Here is a 16,531-nt window from a genome sequence, read left to right as displayed (position 1 = left end):
GATAATGTACTAATACATCCAGACATTGATAAACCATTCATAGTAGAAGCAGATGCTTCTAGCTATGCGTTGGGGGCTGTGTTATCTCAAAGGGATTCATCAGGGACCTTGCGTCCCTGTGGATTCTATTCCAGACAACTAACACCTTTTGAACAAAATTGCACCATCTGGGAAAAGGAATTGTTGGCTATAAAGGTGGCTTTTGAGGTGTGGCGGCACTGGTTAGAAGGGGCACGTCATCAAATCGTGGTCAGATCTGACCACAAGAACTTGGAACATCTACAGACTGCCAAGAAATTGAATCAACGCCAGATTTGATGGGCCTTGTTTTTCTCTAGGTTCAACTTTAAGGTACAGTTCGTGGAGGGGAAGGTTAATTTAAGGGCGGATGCTTTGTCTCGTAAACCAGAGTTTAAGACTTGCGAGCAAACAGTGCGTCAGACGATATTACCAACTGCTTCTTTATGTGTGGTAGAAAACGAGTCGGGGCTGCACACTCAGATTCTGGAGGCTCAAAAGAATGATAACTGGACTCAAGAACAACTCATATTGCTTTCGGTAGGGACTCGTACTGTGCTACCTCATTTACAGGAACAGGAGGGGGTATTGGTGCGTAATGGGCAAGTTTATGTACCGGCGGGTTTACTCAGGTTGGAAGTAATCAGGGCACATCATGATGAGCCGATGGCTGGGCATTTTGGTAGGTTTAAGACTGTACAACTTATTACCAGAAATTATTGGTGGCCTAAAATGCGACAGGACATTCTTCGTTACTGTGATAGTTGTGCAGTATGTCAACAGAGTAAGACGCCTGTCGAGCGCCCTAGGGGATTATTGTCTTCACTACCCGTTCCTGAAAGACCCTGGCAAATTATTTCTATGGATTTCATTTCTGATTTACCTAGGTCTGGGGGTTACACGTGTATCTGGGTGGTGGTAGATTTATTTCCTAAAATGGCTCATTTTATACCTTGTTCAACGATTCCGGCGGCTCCTACATTGGCTTTACTTTTTACTAAGCATGTTTTCCGTTTGCATGGGGCTCCTGAGATTATTGTGTCTGATCGGGCTCCTCAGTTCGTATCTCGTTTTTGGAAGCATTTCCACGAGTGTTTAGGAACCAAGTTGAATGTGTCCTCTGCTTTCCATCCGCAAACGGATGGACAATCTGAGAGAGTTAATGGACTGTTGGAGCAGTATTTGCGCTGCTTTTGTCTGGAACAACCTGGTGATTGGGTGAAGTGGTTGTCGGTAGCCGAGTTCGCTTATAATAACGCTACGCATACGTCCAGTCGACACACACCATTTGAGTTGACTTATGGTTTCCATCCGCGGGGGGGGGGGGGAGTGGCACCGTCAACCAATGTGGTTTCTTCTGATCCTGTATATCGCTCATCTGAAATGGCTGCCTTGCATGATATCGCTCGTAAGTTGTTGTTGGAAGCCAAGGCAGCTCAGAAAACTCAAGCAGATCGACATAGGCAAGCAGGAGAGGAGTTAGAAGAGGGGGATCTGGTTTGGTTATCCTCTAAGTATATAAAACATTCTGGGGAAAAGTTTGGACCACGGTATTTAGGGCCATTCCCTATTGTTAAGAAGATCTCTTCTGTGGCGTTTAGAATACAGTTGCCGTCCTCTCTTAAGGTCCATCCTGTATTCCATCGCTCTTTGTTAAAGTTGGACACTTCTGGGCAACGGGCAACTGTAGCCGCGGAGGTCTCTGCGGTGTCTCCACCTTTGGAGGGTGGGGCCTTTGTGAGGGGGGATAGTGTTATGGTTGAGCCTTCGGGCTCCGATAATAGAAGAAGGGGGCATAAGACTCCTCGAGAGTCAGACTCTTTCGAGGAGCGTGAACGAAAACGGCTCCGGGATTTGTTTACAGACCCGACAGATGAGGACTCATTTGAGGGTTTTTCTGAGGGTTTGGAGGAAGAGATGGCCAGCTCGGAGGAGGATGACATGGAATGGACTTGTGTGAGGGAGGATTTGGGTGTTGGGGAAACAGGCAATGAAAGCATGGGAGGTGAGTGGCGGGTTGCAGGATCAGACCCATGGACTGGCTGGAGGGATGGAGCGGGATCCACAGCTGGGGATGCTGTGGGGCGTAGTCAAAGGTGCTTTAGCTCTGATGAGGATGATGAGTTTGGGGCGCCTGGAATTGGGATGGCAGCTGACAGCGATGATGAGCTTGAACTGGGATAAATTGGGGTTTGGGATCAATGTCTAATTGCGTTGGGCAAGGTAATCTGGACGGACGCTTGGGCTTTTGTTGGGGAACTTCCTGAAGACGGGTGTGATTCGTTGCTGGATACGTAAGTTTACCAAGGACACTGGGCATCGACGGCGGGAGGAACTGTGCGGGGTTTTTCTCTGTGCAACTTGTGTTTAATCTCAATAGCTTGGACCTCCGTCGTCTTTTTGATGGGCAATACCTACTCACACTGGATTGACGCTGGACTGACTGACTTCGATTCTGGATTATCCCTTCTGCTGCTTATCGGTGAGACCTTTGGATTCCTAGACGACTACGTTTGGCTATTGACCTCTGGACCGGATTGGGACCCTGCTGACTGCCGTTTCCCTGACTGCTGAGCCTGGACCTGGTTATCATTGGCTGTTGAACCTTAAATTGAATCCTGACTACGACCACGTTTTCCTTCGCTGCAGGGAGGAATAAACAAGCCTGGTTTAGTCTCCTGCTGTTTCTGAGTAGCAGAGAGGAATCTGCTACCAGTCTGTTGTTTACATTCTGACTCCTGTTGATCCTCCTTTGTTTGCATTGTTTGCCAGGCTGAAGTAAGCACTTTTGATTTAATCCGGATTATACTTCTGTTTAACCCGGTTTTTCCCTTTGAGTTGTTTAAGCTCAATCTGAGTTGTTTTTGTGTTACCTATCACACTGAAGTCAAGTGTTTGCCCTGTTCTTTGTCTCCTACGGGCATTTTTAGTTCTGTAATCTCAATAAACTGAGTTTTGCTTTACTCACTGGCGTTCTGTCTATGACAGTAGATGTGGCTTGAAAGTATTTTCTGCCCAAGGTCACCCAATATGCTTTCATGGCTAAGGTAAGTAAGGTAAAGGTTTTCCCGATGTCAAGTCCAGTCGTGTCCAACTCTGGGGTTTGGTGCTCATCTCCATTTCTAAGCAGAAGAGCCAGCATTGTTCGTAGACACCTCCAAAGTCATGTAGCCGGCATGACTGCATGGAGCACTGTTATCTTCCCACCGGAGCAGTACCTATTTATCTACTCACATTTGCATGTTTTCAAACTACTAGGTTGGCAGAAACTGGGGCTAACAGCGGGCGCTCACTCCGCTCCCTGGATTTGAGCCTGGGACCTTACAGTCTGCAAGTTTCATAGCTAAGCAAGATATGAATTCTGCACTCTTTGGTGTCCTAATTAAATTCTCAAACCACTACACCACACTGGCTGTTTAACTGTGCTACAATATCCTTTCTGAGACATGATCATAATGAAGTGTATCTCTAGTTATAACATGAAGCCAGGAAAATTTGTGGTCCTGGGATTTCTAATCCACTAGACAGAACTGACTGTCAATTATTCTATCCATGCCTAGCTTAAACCATTTCTCACAGCTACAATGAAGAACTTTAGGGTGATCTAGAATGAATGGAGTTTGACACCAGGTTAACTGCAATAGCTCAATGCTATGGAATCCGGGGATTTCTAGATTGGTGAGGCACCAATACTCTTTGGTAGACAACGCTAAAGATGTTAAAAAATGACAATTCCCATATAATTCCACAACCCATTTATTTGTCTTTTTTGGCAATTCATAGTGTCTGTAGAACAGTCCTTCAGTAAAAAAAAAAATCCAATTAGTTAATTTTGTTCCTGTCAACTTTTTTCACTGTTCAGAATTCAGACACATGCATAGAAATTGGAAATTGGCATGGACAATCCTAACCTTAATATTCAGTTATTTATCTTGACATTTCAGGATCTTGTCTAGTTCCCTCCTAGCTGCCCTTCCAAGTCCTAGTCTTCATCTGGTTTAGGTTTCTTGTGAGAGATCAGGCTTGATTTATTTAGGACCCATTTATTTATCTTTTTGGTAATTTTGGCAGTTTGTGGTGTCTCCTTGCCGGGTTGATGAAGAGGAAATTGACAGTCCTTTGGTTTTATCTTTGATGTAGGCATACGAAATGTTCCCATGGCTCATGAAGCATCTTCCAGGACCTCACAAGAAGGCATTGCATGGTACAGAGATGGTGCTTTCATTAGCAAAGAAAGAAATACAGAAACATAAGGATCAAAAGTCCTTTCATGAGCCACAGGATTTAATTGATTTCTACTTGCTTAAAATGGAGAAAGTAAGTATCTGCTTTGTATCCAATTATTTCCATTCCAAGGTGTTCAATGGGACCTTAGTATCTTCCCACTCCTTCTGAGGATGATTTGCTAGGTGAATGTTCACACGGCAGCCCCAACTCTGAGAAGCAGATGGGGTGGAAGAAACTCATGAATCATCACAACCATGAATGTAAAACACACAAATGTAGAGGTCTGAATGTAGTAAAATAGCTCAACAGCAGAAGTCCAAATCCTACTCCTGATTAGAGTAGACCTATTGAATCAGAGGGAGATCCCTACATGTTGATTCACCCTTCAATGGCAGGGAAGGGAAGCTTTATGGTCAATCAGAAGGTCATACTTCATCTTTCATCTTTGTAGCATCAGAGGAAGAATGATCCTACTTCTACATATGACGAAGAGAACCTGGCTCAGGATATCCATGACTTATTTATTGCTGGAACAGAAACGACTGCCACTTCTCTGAAATGGGCAATCCTCCTTTTGGCAAATCACCCAGATATTCAAGGTAAGAGAGATCCCTGTTGCATTAGCAGGATTTTTAAATAAACAGTGTGCTAAAACAAAGAAGAAAGAAAATCAGATCCAGATTCTAGCCTAATAGTGCTGCCCATTGAAAATATAAAACATGCTAGTAAGCTACCATATATACTCGAGTATAAGCTGACCCGAATATAAGCCGAGGCACCTAATTTTACCACAAAAAAACTGGGAAAACATTGACTCCAGTATAAGCCGAGATACCAACAAAATTACATTAATTGAGGCATCAGTAGTTTAAGTGTTTTTGAATCAAACTGTAATTTAAGATACAGTAGAGTCTCACTTATCCAAGCTAAACGGGCCAGCAAAAGCTTGGATAAGCGAATATGTTGGATAATAAGGAGGGATTAAGGAAAAAGAATATTAAACATCAAATTAGGTTATGATTTTACAAATTAAGCACCAAAACATCATGTTTTACAAGAAATTGACAGAAAAAGTAGTTCAATGCGCAGTAATGTTGTGTTGTAATTACTGTATTTACGGATTTAGCACCAAAATATCACAATATATTGAAAACATTGACTACAAAAATAGCTTGGATAATCCAGAAGCTTGGATAAGCGTGGCTTGGATAAGTGAGACTCTACTGTATGTTTGTTCAACTCTGAATTAATCATTATTTTCATCTTCTTCAATGTCAATGTGCTTATGTATCCCTTTAATAATAATAGAGTGAAATAATAAATGTAATATTAATAATAATAATAATAAAGTAAAATAATAAATGTTTTAATAATAATTAATAGAGTAAAATAATAAATGTAATAATAATAATTAATAGAGTAAAATAATAAATGTAACAATACCAATAATAATAGAGAAAAATAATAAATAAACCATATATACTTGAGTATAAGCCGACCTGAATATAAACCCACCAGGACCCTCACCCGAATATAAGCTGAGGAGGGTTTTTTTCAGTCCTGAAAAAGGGCTGAAAAACTAGGTTTATACTTAAGTATATACAGTAATTTACTCAAATTTGAGAATATGTGGGGATCCACAACTTCTGAGCTAATCTAAAATTCTTTTGCTTAGTTTTGATTATTTTTCTCCTTTTTAATAAAGTTTTCTGTGTAATTTATAAAAATTATAATTCTGCTCAACTGCTTAGCAGAATGAAAATAAAACAAAGTGTATGAGGTTTTCTGAACTGCCAGTTCCTGCATGGAAAACCTCCAGTTTGTAATTTGTTGGATGAGCAGAGATTATCTGAAGAAGCAGGGATAGAGAGGCTGGTGAATGAATAAGACATGGGATACCAGAGGTGCTATAAAAATAAAATAGGAGAACCTCCTACAGAATGCATGAGGATAAAGGCAAAAATAGACAGACATTTATTGTCGAAGGCTCTCACACCCGGAATCACTGTAGTGTTGTGTCTTTTCTGGGCTATTTGGCCATGCTCTACCAGCATTTTCTCCTTTCTGAGAAAATGCTGATAGAAGAGAAAATACGAAAATGCTGTTAGAATATGGCCACACAGCCTGGAAATCACACAACACCCCAGATAGACATATAACAAATAGAAATGAAAAATTCACCTGAATGAAAGAAAGCAGGAGATATCCAAATTGAAGAATGGAAATGTTTATCCCTGTGGGAGTGGAAGGAAAGGAGCCTGTCAAATGCTCAAATAGATGGATCTGCTATGTACGAAATGGAAACTCTAGTCATTAATAAAAAACCCTTGAGGATGTTCTACTTGATTTCTGCATCAGCTGTGGGATCTAAATTGAATTGGCTGCAGAAGATGTTAGCAGCAAGATGGCTTTGGAACTCAGTAGGTCTGGTAGGTTCAGTGGTCTCATTCTACGCATTGTCTGACAAATTAGACTTCATCCCATGGAATAAGTCAAACATTATGGGGAGTTGTTTTTCCCATAATTTCACCAAGATCCATTTGGAAATTAAACTGAAGATTTTCTACCCCCATCACACTCATCCTTTTCTCCACTAAGACTTATCCATTTGATTTGCCATCACACAAAGACTTGTTTCCTCTACTGTCCCTCCCATTTTTTTAAAAAAACTTCTCTCTAATCTCAGACGTTCAATTTAGAGCCCAAATTCAGAATGGGAGGGGGGGGGGGGAATGAAGCATTAGCTCTTATATATATATATATATATATATATATATATATATATATATCTGCTAGCCTTTTGATAGGCAAAACAAAAGTCTGACAAAACAACAGGAGTTTCAGAGAGGCAATTGAGAATGTTGAAAAAACAAAGTTGTTAAGGTTACAGAGTCACTAGAAGAAGCACAGGATTTGCATGCTTGCTATTTTTTCCTGAATGTTTTGAATATCTTGTTTTCTATATCTCCTCAGTCCCAAAATGGTAATGCAGTAGAAATAAATTGATTCTACTCATCTTGGCTTCTCCCTCCTTGGTGATGTCATTGTTGTCTTTACAAGCAAGCAAGTAGGGAAATCCCATCACATGTTAAATTGGGCATTTTTACACATCTCTGTGTGAGGAATTGAGGAATAAGTCACTGGCGAATCAAGGAATCATGGGGGAAAACCCACACTTTAGAAATGGCAAGATACCTCTACCCCACATTTGCGTCGTGTGAAGGGCACTCTCAGTGGCTGTTTCTTAAGTGTGTACTGAAACACTTATTTAATTGCGTGTGATGAAGTCCACAAACGCTACCATAGTACCATGAAAATGACATGAACTCTTTGAAGGAAAAGTGGGACACAAATATAATAAATTGGTTGCAATTGGAGAGTTTGTTCTGCATTGATTTGTAATGGATAGACCTGTATGAATTACAGGGGTTACTACAGATGTTTTCTAAGTGATAATAAGGATCAGAACCTTTGTAACAAGAGTGAAGCAGCTGCAGTGTGTTAGATGGGTGTATTAACAAGACTGTTTGGAAGCTTAAATTAGTCCAACGGGAGGCAGCCAGGTTGATAACTGGAGTGTACTACTCCTCTGGCTGCCAATTAGCTACCGAGCATAATTCAAAGTGCTGGCTTTAGCCTATAAAGCTCTAAATGGTTCCGGCCCAGCTTACTTGTCCAAACGTGTCTCCCACTATGACCCACCACGTAATTTAAGATCCTCAGGGGAAGCCCTGCTTTCGGTCCTGCCAGCCTCACAGGTACGGCTGTTGGGAATGAGAGATAGGGCCTTTTCAGTGGTGGCCCCCAGCCTATGGAATGCCCTCCCAAGTGAAGTCAGGCAGACTCCCTCTCTCCTATCCTTCCATAAAAGAGTTAAGACTTGGCTGTGGGACCAGGCTTTCGGACAATAGAGGCAGCATCAACTACCACATATGTTCTAGGATATGAGTGACAGACCCAGTTTTGAACTCGAAATGCACCTAAATGTATATTTATATGTATACGTATTTATGAATATTTTAATGTAATCAAATTTTTAAATTGAATTGAAATGTTATTGTAATTGTTTATAGATGCATTTTATATTGTAAGTTGCTCTGAGTCCCCTTATTGGGTGAGAAGGGCGGGGTAGAAATGCTGTAATAAATAAATAAAAAATTAACAAGCCAAGCGAATAAAACAAACTGTGGGTTAACTGCTCACTGCTGGTTGTTAGCTACTGGTGTAAGTAGCTGGTGTTGGCTGTTAGCCACTGGTGTAGCCACAAGTTGTTGCTGCTGGAACTGGAAGCTGAAGAGAAGCTACAGAAAAAGCCAAAAGTGAGTGTTCCTCTCACTGCACCCTTCCTCAAACTTCGTAAGGAGAAAGAAGTTGAAATGTTTATGTTTTTCCTTCGTATTATCCAGAAAACTTCTCAAGGAGAGAGTGTTTGTATGCTTTTTCTTTGTAGTGAGGATAACTGCTGTGAACTGTGTTATATATTTTTGTTATCCTTAAAGTGAATGAACTACTTTAAGTTTTTCCTCCTTTCGGAGCCTCCAGTGGCCTAGGGGATAAAAGCCTCGTGACTTAAAGGTTGGGTTGCTGACTTGAAAGCTGCCAGGTTCAAATCCCACCCGGGGAGAGTGGGGATGAGCTCCCTCTATCAGCTCCAGCTCCATGCGGGGACATGAGAGAAGCCTCCCACAAGGATGGTAAAAAAAAACATCAAAACATCCGGGCGTCCCCTGGGCAATGTCCTTGCAGATGGCCAATTCTCTCCAGAAGCAACTTCGGTTGCTCCTGACACGAAAAAAAAAGTTTTTCCTTTAAAGCACAACTGACTCAAGTGTTTTTCTTTCATCAGGACTTGAGTTCAGGGACACACAGAGTAAAATGGGCTGTTGCATCCTTAACAGGATAAGGGCAAACATTCTTCCGCACTCTGCATATCAAACTATACGGGGATGCTACTAACCGTGGTTTGACATATTTCACTAGATATTATAAAAATCCATGAATAATTATTATTCAGTACATCTTTTTCCACAGATAAAGTCTACAAGGAAATAGAAGATGCTTTGAGTTCCTCTTCTTTCTGCTACCAAGATCTAAAGAAGCTCCCTTATACAAATGCCGTGCTTCATGAGATTCAGCGTTCAAAATATCCCCTCTTGTTTGGGCTCCCAAGACAAACTGTCACTGATGTGAAGATGAGAGGTTTTCTCATCCCTAAGGTACAGGATACAGATATGCACTTCTACATTCAAAGAACAAGGGTGGGATATAAAATAAACCATTTTTTAAAAAGCAAACCTTAATTGGGCTTAAAAAGTGATCAAACGACCCATTCCCACTGAATCCTCAGATCTAAGAGCAAGGTGCATGTGCTTGTTTGTCTGACATTGGTTACTTTCTACCTTTCAGGGAACAATTATTGTACCAAATCTACGCTCTGTACTTGTTGATCCTGAGTATTGGGAGACACCTGAAGAGTTCAATCCAAATCATTTTTTGGACAAGGATGGAAATTTTGTTGCTAGAGAAGAGTATCTCGTATTTGGTGAAGGTAAAAAGCTATTCAAAGCAGCTTGTGTGGTTTATCAGAGTGTCTTTCTGGGGAGTTTTCAGGATAGGATATGCTTGTAGACCTTATCCTTTGTGAGGCAGTACTGTACTGTGGCAGTATTTTTTTCAAACTGCAATTTGTGCTCTGGGGTATATACTGATGTGGGCAATGAAACAAAGAATTATAAACACTTCATGAAACTGCAAATGCTATGATACTATCGTATAAAGAGATCAAATTACTGTGACTGCCTACTGTTGAAGCACCTTCAAAGAAAAGACCCCATTCCTTATTTCTTCCCATTGTTGTGTGTGTTTCTGGGCTGTATGGCCATGTTACAGAAGCATTCTCTCCTGACATTTGGCCCACATCTATGGCAGGCATCCTCAGAGGTTGTGAGGTCTGTTGGAAACTAGGCAAGTAGGATCTATATATCTGTGGAACAATGTCCAAGGTGGGAGAAAGAACTCTCCTCTGTTTGAGGCAAGTGTGAATGCTGCAATTGGCCAACTTGATTAGCATTGAATAGCCTGGCTGCTTCCTGCCTGGGGGAATCCTTTGTTGGGAGGTGTTAGTTGACCCTGATTGTTTCCTGTCTGGAATTCCCCACTTGCCTAGTGTCCAACAGACCTCACAACCTCTGAGGATGCCTGCCATAGATGTGGGTGAAACATCAGAAGGGAATACTTCTGGAACATGGCCATACTGCCCGGAAAACACACAACAACCCAGAATTAATAGTATTGTCACTGAAATAATATGCTGATGACCTTGGCCTTACAACACAAGCGAAAGATTTTGAAACAGTTGAAAACCAACTCACTAATGTCTTGAAAGACCTCTCCAGCTACTACAAAGAGAACCACCTGAAGCCCAACCCTGCCAAGACACAAGTGTGTGCTTTCCATCTACGTAACCGTGAAGCCAACAGGAAACTGAAAGTTACTTGGGAAGGCCAAGAGCTCGAACACTGTTTCCATCCTAAATATCTTGGTGTCACCTTAGATCAAACATTAACATATAGGAAACACTGCACGAACACCAAGCACAAAGTAGCTGCACGCAACAACATCCTGCGGAAACTGACTGGCAGCTCATGGGGTGCAGACCCACAAGTAATAAGAACATCAGCCCTGGCCTTGTCTTTCTCAACTGCAGAGTACGCCTGTCCTGTCTGGCAAAAGTCTGCCCATGCGAAGCAGGTGGACATAGCACTGAATGAAACATGCAGAATCATCACGGGATGCCTTAAACCTACACCTGTTGATAAACTCTACAGGTTATCTGGCATTGCCCCTCCTGACGTGCGACGGGAAGTTGCTGCTAACGGTGAGAGAAATAAGGTTAAACATTGTGAAAGCCACCCACTGCATGGATATCAGCCTCCTCACAGTAGACTCAAATCAAGGAAGGGCTTCATGAGAACCACCACTCCTCTTGATGTTCCTCCAGCAGCAGCAAGGGTGTCCCTCTGGGCAGCTAAACCTGGCAATTCTAACTGGATGGCCCCCCATGAGGGTTTTCCTTTCTTCAGGGGCAAACCAAGAATGGGCAACTTGGAAGTCCCTAAACAGACTCAGAAGCGGAGTGGGCAGATCTAAAGACAACCTGGCAAGATGGCACTACCTGGAGGAATCCTCCACCTTGTGTGACTGTGGAGCAGAACAAAAAACTCCGCATATGTATGCTTGCCCACAATGCCCTGCCTCATGTACGGAGGAGGAGTTGTTTAAAGCTACGGACAATGCGGTTGCTGTTGCCCGTTTTTGGTCTAAAACTATTTAGTTGCTTGTGATTTCCTTTTTATCATCATTTTAAAATCATAGAATCATAGAATCATAGAATAGTAGAGTTGGAAGAGACCACATGGGCCATCTAGTCCAACCCCCTGCTAAGAAGCAGGAAATCGCATTCAAAGCACCCCCGACAGATGGCCATCCAGCCTCTGCTTAAAAGCCTCCAAAGAAGGAGCCTCCACCACGGCCCCGGGGAGAGAGTTCCACTGTCGAACAGCTCTCACAGTGAGGAAGTTCTTCCTGATGTTCAGGCGGAATCTCCTTTCCTGTAGTTTGAAGCCATTGTTCCGTGTCCTAGTCTGCAGGGCAGCAGAAAACAAGCTTGCTCCCTCCTCCCTATGACTTCCCCTCACATATTTGTACATGGCTATCATGTCTCCTCTCAGCCTTCTCTTCTGCAGGCTAAACATGCCAAGCTCTTTAAGCCGCTCCTCATAGGGCTTGTTCTCCAGACCCTTAATCATTTTAGTCGCCCTCCTCTGGACGCTTTCCAGCTTGTCAACATCTCCCTTCAACTGTGGTGCCCAAAATTGGACACAGTATTCCAGGTGTGGTCTGACCAAGGCAGAATAGAATAGAGGGGGAGCATAACTTCCCTGGATCTAGACGCTATTCCCCTATTGATGCAGGCCAGAATCCCATTGGCTTTTTTAGCAGCCGCATCACATTGTTGGCTCATGTTTAACTTGTTGTCCACGAGGACTCCAAGGTCTTTTTTGCACACACTGCTGTCAAGCCAGGCGTCCCCCATTCTGTATCTTTGATTTCCATTTTTTCTGCCGAAGTGAAGTATCTTGCATTTGTCCCTGTTGAACTTCATTTTGTTAGTTTTGGCCCATCTCTCTAGTCTGTCAAGATCGTTTTGAATTCTGCTCCTGTCTTCTGGAGTGTTAGCTATCCCTCCCAGTTTTGTGTCGTCTGCAAACTTGATGATCGTGCCTTCTAACCCTTCGTCTAAGTCGTTAATAAAGATGTTGAACAGAACCGGGCCCAGGACGGAGCCCTGCGGCACTCCACTTGTCACTTCTTTCCATGATGAAGACGACGCATTGGTGAGCACCCTTTGGGTTCGTTCGCTTAGCCAATTACAGATCCACCTAACCGTAGTTTTGTCTAGCCCACATTTTACTAGTTTGTTTGCCAGAAGGTCGTGGGGGACTTTGTCGAAGGCCTTACTGAAATCCAGGTAGGCTACATCCACAGCATTCCCTGTATCGACCCAACTCGTAACTCTATCGAAAAAAGAGATCAGATTAGTCTGGCATGACTTGTTTTTGGTAAATCCGTGTTGACTATTAGCAATGACCGCATTTGTTTCTAAGTGTTCGCAGACCACTTCCTTAATGATCTTTTCCAGAATTTTGCCTGGTATTGATGTGAGGCTGACCGGACGGTAATTGTTTGGGTCGTTCTTTTTTCCCTTCTTGAAGATAGGGACCACATTCGCCCTCCTCCAATCTGCTGGGACTTCTCCCGTTCTCCAAGAACTCTCGAAGATAATTGCCAGTGGTTCTGAATGTATTTGTTATGCAATGCTTTTGACACGAAATAAATAAACTGAAATGATATGGTATCCCTCACTGTTCTGTGACCATGTGGATCTAAAAACACTTTTAAAACTACACTTGAATAGAAAAAAATACAATTAAAAGAGAAAAAGCAAATAAAAGTTCTGTTTAAGACAGTACAGGAAATGTTTCATACCTTCTTGTGGTCCATTTCTCACTATTACTCATAATCGATCCATTTTGTCATACAACAAACCATTCCCTGCCTGCGTCATGCCTGGAGTGGAATCTTCTGTTGTTCGTTCTTTGGTTTGATTTTTCCTAACAATTTTAGGAAAAGTGTTTACCAAGGAAAATAAATATTAATGAAGGAAATTGTGAAAGATGCCCTTCCAACCTCTGTTTTGAGTTGTCTTGTAGTGGAGGGTTCACCATGTATTCCATTCCCGAGCAGCAATTTTAGCCAGAAAGTTCTTTTACTTTGAGAGAGTGGAATGGACCATAACCTACCAATCCATAGTCTATTTTTCAAATCCATCCTTATTTGCTGAATGGGATAGATTAGATACTTACTTTCTGCCTTTGTTTCCCTTGCAGGGGCCCGGGTGTGTTTGGGGGAGCATCTGGCAAGGATGGAGTTCTTCATCTTCTTGGTCAACCTGCTGAGGGCCTTCCGTTTCCAGCTGCCTCCAGGAGTCAAAAAACTCAACGAACAGCCTACAGTAGGACTGACAACACCACCCCACCCTTATAAAGTGTGTGCTGTTCCTCGCTCTGGTTCATCATTAACCATACAAAAATAACTACAATGGCTTATGCTGATTTGCTGTAATTTTAACAGTTCATCTCTAACTTTATATAATGTTCCCAAACATCTTCTTCATGCACAAAACCAAAAATGCAGTCATAAAGCAATTTTATTTCAATCTGTTTTGCTTTTTTCACCAATTCCTCTGTTTAAAGAATTCTTGCTGTATTAATATTTAATACAGATACCAATTTTTATATTTCATTCATCCTGCAAAACTCAGCACAAAGTCTACTGCCTGATTCTTCCAGGAACTGTGTGATTCTTATTGCAGTTTTCAACCTTTGAGCTGATACTCTACCAGGACTACACGGTATTTTCTTTGGCCCAAAATCCTATTCTGCAACATCAACAAAAATAGCATCTTGCTTTTTCCATTACTTTAATAAGTTAACATAGAAGGTTTCAGTATCCTGTAGAATCGCACAGAGGACGAAGTGAGCAGACTCTTTAAAAGGGGAAAGGTTTCCCCGTGACATTAAGTCTAGTCATGTCTGACTCTGGGGGTTGGTGCTCATCTCCATTTCTAAGCCAAAGAGCCGGCGTTACCTTTCCACCAGAGCAGTACCTATTCATCTGCTCAGATTTACATGTTTTTGAACTGCTCAGTTGGCAGAAGCTGGGGCTAACAGCGGGAGCTCATCATGCTCCCCCAATTCAAACCACTGACCTTTCGGTCAGCAAGTTCAGCAGCTTAACGGTTTCACCTGCTGCGCCACTTGAGGCTCTGCAGACTCTTTCTGTAGCCAGATTTTGTTCTTTGGACAAATTTTCCACATAAAGAATTTAGAAAAAGTTTGATAATCTTCCACTTTGCAGCAGTTTCCTCTTTACACAAAAGCACCTTTTTATTTTTATGACCCTTGAGAAATAATCCCTGGCTTCTACACTTCAGCAAGTGACTGAGCTATAGATCTGTTTTTAACTGATTTCTTCAGTCATGTTCCCAGATTGTTTTCATATAAAACTTATGGTTTCTCAGTACAGCGGACTTTTTCTGGTTATAATTGTAAAGATACTCATATGGAAATCTCCAATACCAAGTCCCATAAGCACTTTATTAGAATTAAGATCGCATATCGCACTTTGCACTTGCCCTATAAGCCTTATATATCACCTGTCACATCAGCACTTTTAATCGTGGCCCGGCCCAGTTCTATTGTGTTTAGCGTATTGTTATTGCTTGTGGTTTATACTGTTTTAATTTTTTTTAATTTGCCTCTGTTTGTATTGTTATATTGTGTGTTGAGGCCTTGGCCTTTGTAAGCCGCATCGAGTCCTTCGGGAGATGCTAGCGGGGTACAAATAAAGTTTAATAATAATAATAATAATAATAATAATAATAATAATAATAATAATATGGTATCTTTACAGTTCTACCCAGAATTGTAGAGTCCAGTTCTCTGGAGGATAATACCAGACAGTCAGGTCACCAACAGCAATGAACCATCAAGAAAATATTAGCTAATTTTAAACTCCTCATCTTTTAGAGCATGTGTCCCCAAACTATGGCCTGTGGGCCACATGCAGCCCATAAAAGCCATTTATCCAGCCCGTGCAGCAGCGGCTCCCTCCTCCACCACCGAGGAATGCTCTTGCAGTGCGAAGTAGAAGGAGGGAAAGACATGTGACTTTCCCTCCTTCTGTCTTGTTTTGGTTTTTAAGAATAGCCTTAAAACACTGTGGTAAGTAAATGAAAACTGCTTTACTTCAGCAAAACATAAAGAATAGCACACTCAGTGGAATAATGCAAAAGAAAGCAAGGAAGTCTTAGGGCAAACACAGTTCTTAGTCTCTGTTAAATTTCCAAATCAAATAGCAGTCTTACTTCAGACAAAGAAACAGCAATAAATCCTTAGGAGCAGTTTCCCAGATGCAGACTCGAAGCAGGCACAAGGGGAGCGAAGGCTTAGGCATTAGAGTCAGATTGTTACCAGCAAGAGCTGGCTGCACCTGCTTCTGCTTTATAGTCCTGAGTCCCCCCACAGCTGCTAGGGCAGTTCCCAATTACTCAGCTGCATTTATGGCAACTATTCTAGCTGAATGACGTCTCTGCTCTGTTTCCTTTTGCCTCTCCTGAAATGTGGGTACTTGCAAAATCTCCTCCGCAGATTCCAACTTATCCTCAGATTCACCTCCCTCTTCCCACGGGCACCTTTCCCACTACCACCACAGCTGCCAAGGATGGCGTGCACAGGGCAAGGGAGGAGGGAAAGGCACACGCCTTTCCCGCCTCCTCCCTCATCTGGTACACACCTTCCAAAGCTTTGCTTGTTTATAACGGTATTTTAATTATTATTTAATTAACAATTATAAAGAGGTGCTTTGCTAGTGCTTTTGGTGCACAAAGGCAGAAAGGGGTTGGACTAAATGGCCTAAAGGTGTCTCTTCCAACCCTATTATTATTATTATTATTATTATTATTATTATTATTATTATTATTATTGACACAACAACGTTGTATAACACAGCAAACAAGATAGATATGCTGGATTTCGTTTCACAAAACCACAAGTCGAACACTTCCCAAGTGTCTAGGACTGTGTGATGTATTTTCGGATGATGCGTGCAGATCCCAGTAGGGTGGCCTTTTGCAGTTGGCAGATCGTAATTTTGTCAATGTCTA

General features: G+C 42.0%; 1 protein-coding gene across 1 annotated transcript in view; it reads left to right on the top strand.

Annotated features, from left to right (window-relative positions):
* LOC100563550 (cytochrome P450 2C39-like) overlaps positions 1–16,039 on the top strand; it is a 28,084-nt gene extending 12,045 nt beyond the window's left edge. The window contains exons 5-9 of the mRNA XM_016995687.2: positions 4,159–4,335; positions 4,697–4,844; positions 9,277–9,461; positions 9,652–9,793; positions 13,695–16,039. Of these exons, the coding sequence (XP_016851176.1) occupies positions 4,159–4,335; positions 4,697–4,844; positions 9,277–9,461; positions 9,652–9,793; positions 13,695–13,900 (858 nt within the window). The 3' untranslated portion in view covers positions 13,901–16,039. The remainder of the gene's footprint in view (positions 1–4,158; positions 4,336–4,696; positions 4,845–9,276; positions 9,462–9,651; positions 9,794–13,694) is intronic.
* The last annotated feature ends 492 nt before the right edge of the window (positions 16,040–16,531 follow it).

Source organism: Anolis carolinensis, chromosome 3 (genome assembly GCF_035594765.1).
Source record: "Anolis carolinensis isolate JA03-04 chromosome 3, rAnoCar3.1.pri, whole genome shotgun sequence".
Classification (NCBI taxonomy): domain Eukaryota; kingdom Metazoa; phylum Chordata; class Lepidosauria; order Squamata; family Dactyloidae; genus Anolis; species Anolis carolinensis.
This window is presented reverse-complemented; position numbering and strand designations above follow the sequence as displayed.